At 39.9% G+C, this 15,040-nt stretch overlaps 1 protein-coding gene across 1 annotated transcript; it reads left to right on the top strand.

Moving 5' to 3' along the window:
* Positions 1-2,220: 2,220 nt before the first annotated feature.
* On the top strand, positions 2,221-14,165 carry LOC137271690 (probable glutamate receptor). Its single transcript, XM_067804114.1, has 9 exons — positions 2,221-2,326; positions 3,715-3,896; positions 5,586-5,747; positions 6,661-6,761; positions 7,373-7,460; positions 7,800-8,187; positions 8,717-8,934; positions 9,050-9,312; positions 13,874-14,165. The coding sequence occupies exons 1-9, from the start codon at positions 2,221-2,223 to the stop codon at positions 14,163-14,165; spliced, it is 1,800 nt and encodes a 599-aa protein (XP_067660215.1).
* Positions 14,166-15,040: the final 875 nt, after the last annotated feature.

Below are 15,040 nucleotides of genomic sequence, written 5' to 3'. Positions count from 1 at the left end.
CTTCTCTATGAACCGCCCCAGTATCCTGTCAGAACAAAGGATGAGATGTCTCCTGAGATGTCTTGTGGTAATCAAATCGACATGGGAATTTGCGTCACAACCTCACTTCGCTGAGTCCTATATACATGAGATGCTTAACAGGATTTTTTCTTTTCTTTTTTGTTTTTACAGAGACTAGTTTTATGTGTGATAATATTCAAGACTGTGTTTGTGCAGTATAGCAATGTCAAATTTGTCAATGTTTGGACGACCCAGTCAGCAACAGTGTGCAGGGTGGTTTATAAACAAAACTAACCAAAGGCCGAGTTGCACGTTTTCGTGCAAGGCGTATTACAGAGGTTTTCTTGCACTCCTCCGTTTTGTACAATTGTACAAAGGCCAGTGAGTGAGTTTAGGTTTAAGCCACTCGCAGCAATATATGGAGGCGGTCTGTAATTTTTCGAGTCTGGACTAGTAAAATCAAGTGATCAAATCATGCGCATCGATTTGCGCAATTAGGATACGATGTCATGTGTCAGTCAGTCCGACCACCGCCTATTACAACGAGCATGTGTTACTGAAGATAAGATTTAACCGGGATCTGCGCGAGTTCTAATTGAGAGTAAGAAAAAGAAGAAAAGCCTAGACGTGGTGTACTGACTATAACAGTATTCAATTCAGCAATATCTGAATTATGTATTGGACATCTAACCTACTGCCAATACGACATGTACATGGTATTTCTCACGTTCAGTTATTTGATTTTCGGATCTGTTCTCTACCTTTAATCTAAATCTCTAGTCTAAATGTTGCACTGATATTTTGTCTCACTCGGTATCCCACATACAAACATGGCGTTTTTGTTGTCAAATAGTCGATCTTTGCAGTTTCGGCTGCTAACGGTTCATTATGTTCCTATATATCACATACAAATGTTTTTCCATCCCATTGAGGGTTCGTTTTTTGGACTTTTACATTTTTAATCCGGCTGCAACTGTCCCCATGTGGTAAATATTTTCCTTTCTCTAAAATATTCTAAGAAAATATGCTCGTGTAGTATTTAAAACTGTGCTGCTTTGAGTATTACGGTACTAATCCTCGGAAGCACTTTGGAAGTATTTTCGTAAACAAGCATTTGTATTACATGTGGGTTCATAGGCAAGATTGTCTCCGTTGATGTAAGTCTATAATTGAAATACTGATCAACACAATGCATTCAGTATTGCCTACAATAACCTTGAAGGAAACAGTAAGCATCATTTCATATCACCTGCATCACATTAGCTTTCATCCCTCACGACTATGTACCACGTGACAGAAATACTGCCACGCCCATCTCCTCCCAATCCACATACAGCTGGTTAGTGGTTAGTTGATGGTTAGTCACGATGCCTTGCCTGATCACGTGTCATCGTGACCCAATAGTGAGGATCATTTGTCACAAGTTTGTTTGGCCAACTCGCATTGTATACACATAACAGTCCGACGGCTGAAATCATCAGAATGCTGGTTTCAAGTTTATAACGCGGAAACGTGTCTCCCTTTCATACAGCAATAGACTGAAATGTAGATTCAATTTTGTTATATTTACTTTGTCATTACATTCCTGCTTACTTATAAGGTTCACTATAATATTTCCTATGACTCCAGTGATATTTCGGAAATAGTTCTAAAAGCTGAACTCGCCATTTCTACTATCCATGAGACGCTTATTCAGAGATTATCCTCCTAAAGGCAACCCAGACTGCACAATGTTAAGTACACATGCATGTTGTATTCGATATTATTTCAGAGGAACGAAAATATTTATCACTTTGTGACATGTTATGAATGGCTTTGGCAGAAAGAATGGGAAATGGATGAATAAAAGCAAAAATATTACATAACAATCGTATATAGGACATGTACAAACACTTTCAAATATAATCAATATATAATTTATGTTTTTCAAAATGACAGACTATTCTGTAGTCTGTACAGCTAATTCAAAACGCCGTGTTTGTGTTCCGTTACCAAGCAGCTAATAGGCATTGGTGTTGATTAACATAACAAAGGGGCGAAAGTAGAGTCCGATATATTATCGATGTAAAGTCTGAGTGAAAGTATGAAACAGATCAACCATTTGAAAAGGAAAAGGAAATTGTTAGACTCACCGTGATTGAATCTCATTAAAATTTGTTACAAATAAATCAGATTTCATAGCTTACACTTAAACAGAGGGCATTGATTATAAAGATTCAGATGATCCATGCTGAATCAGATGATACTGAATCACATGGCCCTGATAGTACTGAATCCAATGATATAGGACATACTGAATCCGACGGTCCATGTAATACAGATTCAGGTAGGTGGCCTGTGATACTATATCAGAGGTGATATCAAAATCAAAAGAAGGCGAAATGTTATTTGATTTACAAATTAGCAATGTTATAAATGTACCAAAACTAGTCTTATAGATGAAAAAAATCAAGGGAGTGAGTTTAGTTTAACGTCACTTGAAACAACAGTTCATGTTTTGTTCTTCAAGCTTGTTCCTCTAAACAGTGCGTATGAATCATATCGTGGTTATACATTACAGTCGCACTATAAAATGACTCGAATGTTTACTTAGGCAATTGATAATACCCATCAACACAAATTACGTCATAGTTATCATGATAACACTTGTCAACATTTCCCATTCTTTCTTTATTGGTAAATTTCATCCCCCATTGACTAAAGGTGATATGAACAATAAACGGAACAATAAACAATACACATCCCGTTTCTGACCCTAGAATGAGTATTTTAAGCTCTTTGAAACTTTGATCAATTTGTTTTCGGTCAATCCTTTGATCGGTGTTTCGTTAAACTGAACTGACATCACAACATGCGTTTTAAAGGTCCGGTAAAGGTCCGGTAAAAAGTTTGCGCATTACAGAAGGCAGTCCAAGTCCCGCGTCTCATCGTACTGAACAAATCGCCTCACATCAGCTAAGAACGAAGTTGTTGTGTTAGACAGCAGGGCTGAAGCCAGAGATCGAGTGCTTATACCTTTTTCTTCTAAACTAGTGGTGTGCATTCTGCAAATAACAGTTAGACAGTTTTATCATCTGAGTATAGCACTTGTTATCACCATTAGCCGTCTGTTTGTCTATCAGAGTATAACAGCGAGACAAACACTCGGTAATCCGTGTGATCTGCATACCGAGTCCATCATGCAGTTCCATGATAACCTCTTCATCAGTTAATCATCGTCGGCTTCAGTATCAACACAACGTCATGTTAGTGGGACTTCTGCTATCGCTTTCCTGGAAGTCTGTTCTTGTGTTTCATGAGAATCATCATGAATTATGTAAGTTCTGCCTCTTTGCCATTATTTCTAGAATATATTACAATATTTCATATCATAGTTAAGAGTAAATACGTCAGTAACAGTTAACAAGAGAGGAGAAGGGTGGATGGGTAAAATATTTGTATGTATAGAAGTAATGGTTCTTTCTGTCATTTTATGATCGTAAAGAACTCTCATGAAAAATATGAAACGTTTACTTTACTGCATTTACTTTAGGTTCTTGAAAATAACTTCAGTGGTTTTAGGTGTATCTTTTGCTAACGTTCACAAAGTATTCCTGTTCTACATTTGTTGTTCTTCTATAAGGATCAGATATGCTGTATGATATACATGTAAATCCGATATGTGATCTGATATAAACTGGTATACAAATGCACTGTATGTTTAAAACGTTTCAGATGCCAACTTCAGCTGTTCATTTAAAGCATCAGGTATATACTACGTGGACTATGACCTCAGTTTCTCCACAGAGGAACACTTGAATAGAATCCTGAAAGATGTGGGGAAGGTGTTCCAGCCCCATCTCAACGTATTGCTCCTCTGTGACGTCACAACAACTGTTTCTGTCTTACGTCAAATGGTACGTGAAAAGTGTATACATACTTGACCATCACCAAGAAAATATCTTAAAACCCGTCTTTCACATGTTTCTGTACTGAAAAGAACGACATCCAGTATAGCGCGTGTTAATATCTTCTGATATATGTCAAGCTAACGATATGCGTAAATCACATCATGAAAAGCTTCGGTTTGTCCTCTCCACATTGTCTAATATTCGTTGACGTTTACATTGAAAAATGTAAGAGGCATATCATGTATTCTGAACCACTCAAAGATCTCTCATGTCATGTAATTGGGGATAACACCGTATGATATTTATTAACTTAATGATATGCGTAAATATTCTTATGATCACCTTCAGCCCTCTATACCGGTACTAGTTTTTTTCCCATCTGACGTCTTCCAACATCTTATTGGAAGAAACGTCAGAAACGTGACGTATTTCGCGAACTGTCAACATCAGTCTTAATTATCGAGGGAGGCAGATTCATTCCCTGTGGCGTAAAGGACAGAAGAACGGTAGAAATCATAAGAAAGGATGCGCCAAAAGTTCTTGTCCTGCCATACCTGCCATTCACACAATTTCAACAAAAAATATAGATATGCCTTATAGAACGTTTCAGCCATAGTTGTTGACAGTGACTTGACTGCCGTACATACCCTTGACTGTGTGAGCCAGTGTAACGAACAACGAGAATATAGTCAAATGGAAGAAAATATTAAGTTTTTGAAGAGCATTTAAAAGTGAAATACATGAGAATAATTTTTATGGATATCAACACAACGTTTCGGAGTTAATGCTTACTCCTTCATCAGGTGAAAATATTGATCATTGTTAGCTCTTCTATTCACGAATACGTCATCCTTCGATGAATATTTTTACATACCTGCAAATGTTTCATTGGTATATCTATTGAAAACAAGAAAAACTTTTTCATGGGAATAACTTTCCTACATCAGTCTCGATTATGCGGTACAAAGTCCAACTCGCCGGTCGATTTGTGTCACGTGGCAAGGGTTTTGGTGGTCGGGACATCGGATGACTTACCTGTACTACAGAAGAGCAATATCCAGGTTGAGAATGTGGCGTTGGTAGAACCTCCTACAAGACAGGTAAGCTATAGTTTCGGTGACACTGTATGATTGTCTTACCTTTACTTAATGTGTTACCTGCTCTAAAGTAGTTACAAAGGATGTAGAAACTCAAACATCATCGCAGAACTGTTGATCTTTCCTGGCACCACTGTCTATAAAGCTGGTGAATTATTGTTTCAGTAACAGAGTATGATTGCTTGTCCATTACCTTACGTCTTACCTGCTGGAAAATAGTAGCGAATGTGGGAACTAAAAACTGACGGCAGAACTTGTGATTATGTCTGACGAAAAACGGCATAATGCCTTTCTTTTCGTGTTCGCAAATATTTCTGGAGCTAGAATTTTATGTCTACATTTACGACTCTTTGAGGTGCAATAAGTGTGCACACCCGGATGACCCAAAGGAACTTTGCTACTGCCGTTTGCTCGTTGTAGACTCGATGTTTTAATAAAAATGATGCTTATGGACACATACAGATGTATTGGCTTTCAAACGAGTTGTAGGAGGAACGCTCCATACCATGTAGGAATGTTCTTCAACCACTTTTTGTTTGAAAATGACCTCAATATCCTCAACAGAGCTCATGCTGAGTACATGTCTTTTTGATTCCAGGGACACGATACAAAGGCAAGGATTTGGACACTGATGTTTCACCCAACTGGGCGCGCTTTCACAGACGTGTTTTTTGGCGATGGAGTAGTGACAAATCCTACAGACGTCTTTCCCAATATCAAGTTCAGATACAATGGACGCCAACTTACTGTCGTTATGAAGGTAGGCAGTAATCATAAATAAATACTTTTACTTTCTACGATAACGGTAAATGACGTCGCTTGGACGTTTTCATAGCAATTTTCACAGGAGATCCATGAAGGTCCTGGGGTAGAATAGGCCTTCAGTAACCCATGCTTGCCATAAAAGGCGACTATGCTTGTCGTACGAGGCAACTAACGGGATCGGGTGGTCAGGCTCGCTGACTTGGTTGACACATGTCAACGGTTCCCAATTGCACAGCTCGATGCTCATGCTGTTGATCACTGGGTTGTCTGGTCCAGACTCGATTATTCACTCACTCACCCACTCAAATTTCACAGAAGGCAAACAATCGGAAAGAGCAGATGTTGACATATTTCATCCATCAACTGGTATTGCCGTTTGTTTTCTGTCCTGTTTGAAGAACTGACTGTTATGTGATGTGGTGTACTGTGATGTGCTGTGATGTGATGTGTGCTATTCCTGTACGCGCTTTCTGGAAAAATAGGATGGGGTTTATGGTTGTATAGTACACACACTACTTCCAGACAAATGGAAATTATCGTTTTGGGGTGGGTACATCTTCTTTCTTTATTTCCGAACTGTGTGCCAGGGGTCCGTAGTAGAGGTAAAACCAGTAACAATCGGCGAGTGGTACAAGCACGTTTTAACAGTGCATGGCGTATAAATGTAGCAACATTCTGAAGGAGCAGTACATTTTCGGATGACTGTAAAATACTTTCCACACATTTTAATGGTTATGTTCCTCCAAAGCATATCAATAAATATGGAACTTATACCGTTGCAATATGCTTAGAACTGAAGTATCCAATATCCAAAGAAACGTGTAAAGGTGGAGACGTTGCCATGCTCAGAACCTCTTTTTGGGACTGGTTAAAATTTGTTACAATATGAACGTCATATTTGGTTACAGAACAACCACTTAGGACATAGCTTCGTGACAGTGAATAAGCGGAGGGTGTTTTCATATCCTTTCCATCTAATGAACCTTCTGTCACAAGCAATGAACTTCAGGTGAGCTATCGTTTTACACAAATGACATGGTGTACACGATTTGGTTTCAAAAAATGTATGTGGCGTCTTTTAAACTTTGTAAACAATTCTCTCTAATTGCGATGACATTATTAACCAAAGAACGCGGACATGGAACAGGATACGCTCACCTTTTCACGAACACCTGGTGTCGTCAATACTTCATAGTGATTCATAAACACATGCTCTGTCATCGTATCCCATAATGACAATCACTGGATTTTTCTGTCCAGATTCGACTTTTTCACAAACAGACTTTTTCGTGCAGCGGTAATCGGTTAAGACCACGAGTTTTACTTGAAGTAATGGAATGTATGGTTGAAGGAAGGACTGTGTCAATCCTAATATAAATTTAGCAACAAAGATGCAAAGATTATTTTCAACAACAATGGAGTGGCAATTTGCTTAAAAGCATCTCTTATTCCATTACGTGTCCATCACTTCATAAATTCCATACAAAATTCACTCCTTATCACTCACATATACACCTTAATCATGCTATGGAAACAGCTTCAGAAATCCACCGCCTCATACATGTGCTAAGGACTTCAATGTAAAAGTATGTGACGCGTACGATAACAACATGATTTTAGTTATAGGGTCATACCACCAAGGGAAGATGAGTGGGGCAGGAATGTCAACGGTTCATGGACTGGAGTGTTCGGGGTGCTTCAGAGAAGAGTGAGTAGAGGCACATGATTAATGATACATGGACTGGAGTGTCAGGGATGCTTCACGGAAGGGCATGGAGTAGCTCTTGATAACTGTTCATTGACAGGGGCGTTTTGAATGCTTAAGACAAGGTCAATCACTATACTGTCTGGTCAGCCGTCATAGAGTGGTCGATAAACAACAAACAAACACGATTAGTTACCATGTCACACCAAAGTTATCCAATAGGATAACGTTTACCCTTATACATATCATTGACTTTATGCCTTACATTTACAGAAATAGAGCTTAAATGTTCGGACATGGCTTTAATGTAAAGCTTGTAACACATATATTTGTGCGTTGCAGGAGGCGGACCTGGCAGCGGATAGACTAACAATCCACACTGACCGCCTTGCCGTGTGTGATTACATTCTGCCTCCGGTAGGTGAAAGCAGTCATATTATACTGTACAAGAAGGAGGATGCCATCGAACAGAACAGTCTGCTGATCTTTCTACGACCGTTCCAAACGTTTGTCTACAGTATGTTTGGTGTGTCGCTGATTACATGCATAAGCCTTCTGAGCTTTATACGATTAATACATAAGGGAGACGTATCCATGTCTCGAGTGGCGTCTGGAGGAAAGGATACTGACAGAAATATGGAATTAGACAACAACTGCTCAACCGCCACCAGAGTAATCCAGACTACTACAGCAACAGCCTTCGCTACCTATGGAGCAGCTGTGAAGCAAGGTAAGAAAACATTACGTCTAAAAACTAAAATTGACCCAAACCTTGTTCACTATGTTTATAAATAATGATCTGTCGAAGATACAGTTGTCGACGTAAAAGCTTGGTCCCTGCAAATTCCTTCTTCCTGCATAATCTTATTGAATGATCCACAGATAATGTATACTGTTTAATGTATTCAGTCGGGTGAATCCTTTCAAGACAAAAACTATTGTCCTGCGAAAGATTGTTGTACATGATACCAATCCCGGAAAGGATTGCAGGAGACTTTTGGGTTGATACAAGAGACACGGAAGTCACAGTCTTCTTAGGCACAGCAATTCACCCAGGCAGTCCAGAAATGTAATGGGTCCCGATACCATTTTGCGAGAATTGTGTTGCTAGGTTTTGCATCATCACGAACCTTCCGGATTTCCTTCCACTTTAAGAAGGTACGTTTGGTAAAACTGAAACATTATTAAAACAGTGACAAACCCACTTCACTCATTCATTCATGTGGTATAAATCTTGTTTGTGTAATATTTTCGAATAGGATCAACCATTACATCATCACATGACTCGGAGCGGATCCTAGTCGCGGGATGGTGGATGTTCACAATCATTTTCTCGGCTGTCTACTGTGGGACAATAATGGCCATATTTGCTGTAAAATCAGAAAAGCCTCCATTTTCAAACATGGCAGAGTTAGCAGCTAGAAAAGACTACAAAATAGGCTATGATGCATCAAGTATAATTGGAAATCTCTTTCAGGTACAGTGAATTACAACTCTTGTAAAGAAAATCGCATTCAAATAAAAACGTAGGTGTAGATTTCTCCTTGCACCAAAAGTACACATCATCATGCAATTTGTACTGTGAATTTCAGAATACAGGAAGGTCAGATGTCATGGCAATCAAACAAAGAGTACAAGAATTATCCTCCAGAGACTCTGATGTAATCACCAGCAACACCACCAAACACCTGCAAAAAGTACGGGAGGGAAAATATGCTTTTATAGCACACATACAGCTTGCAATTTTAGTGAGTGCAAATTGTAAACTTACAGCCATTGATGCCGAATTAAACCGGGGTTTAGCAGCCTTCCATCTTCCAAAGAGGTCCCCTTTCAAACAAGATTTCCAAGAAAGGTAGGACCCTGCAGATGTGTTTATTTTGTGAAACGTTTCTAGCTTGATTGTTGACCGTTTTTGTATATTGATGTTCCGTGTGGGTATGGCTGGTAGTTTGGTAGGCTGTAAACAGCATTATCATTTTTATGCATTATCATATTAATGAGAGCGCAACCACCTAGCTAGCTTGATTCTGATGACTGTTGCAACAGCTTGTTAGCTGCAGTTTCACAAGAGTCCATCCAAAAACTTTAACGAGTCCAGTACATTGCTGCCCGCATAGTTTCTCTCCAACAAAAACAATGCCACTCACTACCGTCCTCATGTCTCTTCACTGGTTGCCTACTCAAGCTCGCATTGACACAGAAGTGCTTACACTAACTTATCAGTCCATTCATTGTATTGCACCTGTGTATCCTCAGGACCTCTCTCCTGACATGCCACCAATAACTCTCCGTTCTTCCTCTGCTCTGTGTACCAAAGTGGAACCTTAAATTATTTGGCCACAAGTCCTACCAGAACATGGCATTGGTCAAATGGAATTCCGTCCCTGATGAACTTAAGCTATCTTCATCCCTTGAAAACTTCAAGCACCATCTCAAAACCTTTCTCTTAAAAATCCACATAAGTGGACTTCAATAATGCCTTATTATTATTAGTGATATGCGCATACCAGGTGAGGAATGTGGCAGCAAATAAATGGACACATTACATAATACACATGACCAGAACATCTTTGACCACAGCAGTATATTTTGTAACATGAACCTCAGAAAGCCGAGGAACCAAGGAAGGTGAAGTTCAAGCGGCAGTTCATCCCAGCATCCCACCCCTGTTGAACTGCAGCCAATGAAGCCAAACTTTTCTATAGCAAGGACACACTTCTCTCGATTGGAGAACAAAAGCATCGTTTGACCTGCCCTCAGATAAACAGTAGGGTACTGAATTTCAGAAGGAAAGTTATTAAGAAAGATATGTCTGCCGTTCTCTTAGACATATCTAGTGCTTCATCACCTAACACTCCAAATCGTGGAAATTCAGGGAAAGCGTGTGTTAACTTTAGCAATTTCATCCCTGTGAGTGTGACAGATTACGAGCGGGCTAATATCACCCAATATCAAGATGTGTCCGCTAAATGTCCGCTCAGTCAGCAGTAAATTCGTTACTCTCCATATATACATTCTGGAGACTGATATTGAAATGCTAATCATAACGGAAACATGGTTAAGGACAACGATGACATCATTGTTAATGCTGTTGTGACTGATGGGTGTAGCATAACGGTAAGACACCGACATACACGCCAGGGTGGCGGAATTGCCATTATTTTCAGATCCAATTTCAGAACGCTTTGCAGTCTGCAATACCTTGATTTGATTACGACAGGAAACGGCTCTTCAATCAAGATGGTAGCAGTACATAGACCACAAGTCAACCCTGAAACAATCTTTCGAGATCTATTGCATTTGAGTGATTCTGGACTACAATGTGTACATTTGTGTTATGTTGTGAGATTTCAGTCGTCATGTAGATAAGGCTACAGAGAAGCTAAAGATTCTAGAGCTCCTGTATACCACAGATTAAAAGCACCATGTAACAGTACCAACTCATCAGAACGGCCTTACCTTGGACCTGCTAATTACAAACTGAGATCGTCTTTTCTATCGCAGTTGTGGACCAGAGCATCTTTGACCACAGCATTATATTTTGTAACATGAACCTCAGAAAGCCGAGGAACCGAGCAATGTCACCAGTTACAGGAAAACATCCAAAATAAAAAATAGTATAAACATCAATCAATTTCGGTCAGACATTGACACCATTGTCCTTAGATCCTCCAATCTAGAAACTGATGGGCGGGACACGCACGCAGAGGAGCTGAACGTCAGTGGCGGAGATCCAGACTGGAAATCCACAGGCAGATATTTCAGGCATCCAGGAATGAGGCCAACATACATAACCAGAACGCTAAGACTATCACAGTTGAAACGACGAGTGAAGGTCAGGGGTAGAATAGGCCTTCAGCAACCCATGCTTACCATAAAAGGCGACTATGCTTGTCGTAAGAGGCGACTAACAGGATCGGCTGGTCAGGCTCGCTGACTTGGTTGACACATGTCATCGGTTCCCAATTGCACAGATCGATGCTCATGTTGTTGATCACTGGGTTGTCTGGTCCAGACTCGATTATTTACAGACTGCCGACATATAGCTGGAATATTGCTGAGTGCGGTGTGAAACTAACTAAACTCACCCACTCACTCACAGTTGAAACGAACTATTATGGACAACAAGGGCAATACCAGACAAATAACGGAGATCACAAATTGGATTACCAAACCAAAGACTGTTCAAAAGCACTCTTGTTCAATTGAAAGAACAAGCTGATTCACTGGCCTACCTCTTCACTGAGAAGGTTAGAAGATTGCGATCTGAAGCTCTGGCATCTGCAGTTGCTAGATCTCCTCTCAGTGAGGATAAACTTCTGGCGGCACTGGAATGTCCATGTTTCAAGTGACAGATCGGAATGAAGTTGAACGGATACTCACCTGCGAAGTCTTGTTGAATTTACTGCTAACGTGGCTACTTATACGTTTTCCGGATTTTCTCTCACCAGCTGTTGCATCCACTCCTCAACACGTCACTGACTCAGAAAATGGTGCCTGCAGACTTCAAAGGAGCTCTTGTCGGACCACTGTCATAATAACCTGGCCTTGACTCCACGATTCTAAAAAAATACTGCCCGGTTTCTAATTTACAGTTCCTATCCAATATCATGAAAATCCCTGTCCTCAAACAATTATATGAACATCTAATCAGCCATAGTCCCATTAATATGTATCAGTCAACCTACAAGACCTGTATAGTACAGAGAAAGAACTCACCAGAACCCAAAACGACATCCTCAGGAGCATGGATTGATAAGAGATGGTTTTACTTGTGCTGCTCGACCTGTCAGCGGCATTTGATACAGTCGACTACCAGCTACTCCACAGTAAAACTCCACGGGAATCAGTGGATTATACCTGTCTGGCGTGCCTCAAGGATCAGTACTAGGCCCAGTGTTGTTCTCACTGTACATCTTGTCATTTGGTGGCATCATCAGGCGGCATGGCCTTTGTTTCCATGGGTATGCCAATAACAGTCAGCTGTACATATGTGCTGTACCTACCAGTATCAAGGTTTGCCAGAATCAGATAGAAACATACCTTGCAGATATTCACAAATGGATGGCTGTGAACTTTCTGAGACTGAATGACGACAAGACGGAGTATATGGTTATTACCAAGATGCAGTTAAACAATGTAATAACATCCCCACTCACTGTTGGTGACTCGAACATACACCCTACCAACAACATGAAGAATCTTGGGAGTCATGTTTATCGAGACTATGTCACCAGACCAGCAAGTTCTGAACACATGTGAAACAGCTACCTAGACACCGATGCGACAAAACTGCTAGTCCCTGCTACGTAACACCAAGGCTGGACTACTGTCTGCAAGACACTCTCCTCAAAGGCACAGATTAATTTGACTTCATACATTCAAGGATTTATACCATCGCTTTTCACTTCGTAGGGATAAATACAATACAAATTGTAAAATAGTGAATCCCCACGCTCAGATCAGACTCTTGTGTACTTTTCTAAGAAAGTGTAATCCCAAATATACAATACGTCACATCTGATACGATGCTGTGTTGGCCATTCTAGATATTCCCGTGCGTACCATGACTTGAAAGGCGAGAATCATCCACTCTGCATTCCATGTATTGGAAGAATCTGCTTGACTTTATATTTCCATCACAAGGGACTACCTCTAATCCGCCTCTATGAAGGATATTTTTCATACCAATATTCATTTAAACATTGGAATTTTAAAGGAAACGCTACTAATAAATCTAGACGTACATAATTGTTTGTTGTTAATTGATAGGGCATAACTAATCACTGAGCCTGTTTGTGGCTATGCGGTGTTGTGCTATGGTGTACTGTTAACTTATTGACCACAGAGAGGTTACTGAAAGAGCATTATTTCAAGGACAGTTCTCCCTTCCACAATTTTATTAGCAATACTGTTGTAAGTTTTAATTGTTGACTAAATTTGCTTTCAATCACCAACATCAAAATGGATGGTGTAAATCTGGCTAGGGAAGAAGAAGTATTCTAAGTCCCCACGCTCCCCAGCATGGTGACCTATCTTTGATTGCTGGCGATTTATAGAAAGTTTTGTATATTGTGTTGTTGAAGATTGATTAAGCTTAATAAAATTATCACAAACTAGTTTCTACTATACTCTATGGCTGTGATAATCTAGTTGTTATGCTGTCTGACAGCATTTAAGAAAGTATGAATATATTTATTCCTGTTGTATTACCTTATTGTCACCACACTATGGCTGAAATCTTTTAACTCACTCACTGGTTTTATGGTGTATGGGATAGAAATTATTATCACTTTTATAAAGGAGCAACTTTGACCGTACTTTGATATGCTAAATTTTGTTTTTAAATTCTAATGCCTGTCTATAGAAAATGCTAACCCTCGAAATAATATGGCTGTTCTTGTATTTATCAGTATGTACCGTCTCAGCGAAAGTGGCATCCAGCAGCGCACCTATCAAGAATGGTTTCAGTCCACTCCAGATGCCAAATGTCAGGTAGACGACTACCCAAAAGCCGTGTCACTCGTCAATATCCAAGGCATCTTCTTTCCTGTGGCATTAGGATTGACATGTGGTTCCATAGTGCTGGTGGCAGAGATTGTTTGGCACAAAGGAAAACAGAAACACCAACGAGTCATAAGTTCATCTGGAAGGATCTGCTTGTTTTCAAAGGGTCTGAAGGTGAAGGAGAAGATGGCAAATTAGTCACAGATTTTGTTTTCTTGTTAACATAACCATTGCGCTCTTCAAGTGTAAGTCTCAAAATAAAGATGCCATGCCAGTATTATTTTTATTTCGTGGCGCGATACATCGTGTTGGTGCAGGCCTATTGAGGGTGAAGGACAAATATGGTGGACATTGGCTTGCACCAACGCGATATATCGGACGACGAAATAGAAATAATACTGGTGTTTTATTTTTGACCAATCGTCTTTCGTGTAAGCCTATTGAGGGTAGACTCGATCATTCGATACCGCTAACTTCCCAACAAAGTCGTTTATTGCAGGGAAAAGAAAAACCTATTTCATTTGAGAAGTTGTGGAACGAAAGCGGAATATCTAGCGATTACGGAAAGGTTATGGTTTTTCGCCAATCGGGTGTTTTTCAGTGGCATACTTAGGATTTCTTCTCCGAGAGGCGATGACTTTTGTAGGCGGGGTTTGGCCTACAAAGGAAAAAGATGTCTTTTTCCGAGCAATGTTACTCGGTACATAGTGCACCGATTTTGATAATTTTGGATTTGTTCCAAACGGGATGTATCTGGCTTTATTTCAGTAAGAATCGCGATTGTATGTTCCTTAATTTTTGTATCCAGGATTCGCACATAATTGAGAGTGGGGTGTTTGACAACTTTGAGCTCGTTACATCCCTTTCCTTCTTTATATGTGTATGGATATCAGTGTATACTTGTTGGACCCAGGATTACTAGTTTCAGCAATACAAGCTGCCACTGTGATTCCATTTCACTCATTCATAGATTTTATTACCTCTTCAGTAATTGGGGTTAACACTATACATGTTGTATGAGAGAATGAGTTACCTTCTCAGTCGTCACTGAGATGACTTAAAACAAAATTGTA

This window comes from Haliotis asinina, chromosome 2 (assembly GCF_037392515.1).
Source record: "Haliotis asinina isolate JCU_RB_2024 chromosome 2, JCU_Hal_asi_v2, whole genome shotgun sequence".
NCBI lineage: Eukaryota > Metazoa > Mollusca > Gastropoda > Lepetellida > Haliotidae > Haliotis > Haliotis asinina.
This window is presented reverse-complemented; position numbering and strand designations above follow the sequence as displayed.

Coding starts and splice junctions, on each gene's coding strand:
- LOC137271690 (XM_067804114.1), top strand. CDS start 2,221: ATGATCCATGCTGAATCAGATGATACTGAATCACATGGCCCTGATAGT. Junction 5,748..6,660: donor AACTTACTGTCGTTATGAAG/GTAGGCAGTAAT, acceptor ATTTGGTTACAG/AACAACCACTTAGGACATAG. Junction 8,935..9,049: donor TAATTGGAAATCTCTTTCAG/GTACAGTGAATT, acceptor TGTGAATTTCAG/AATACAGGAAGGTCAGATGT.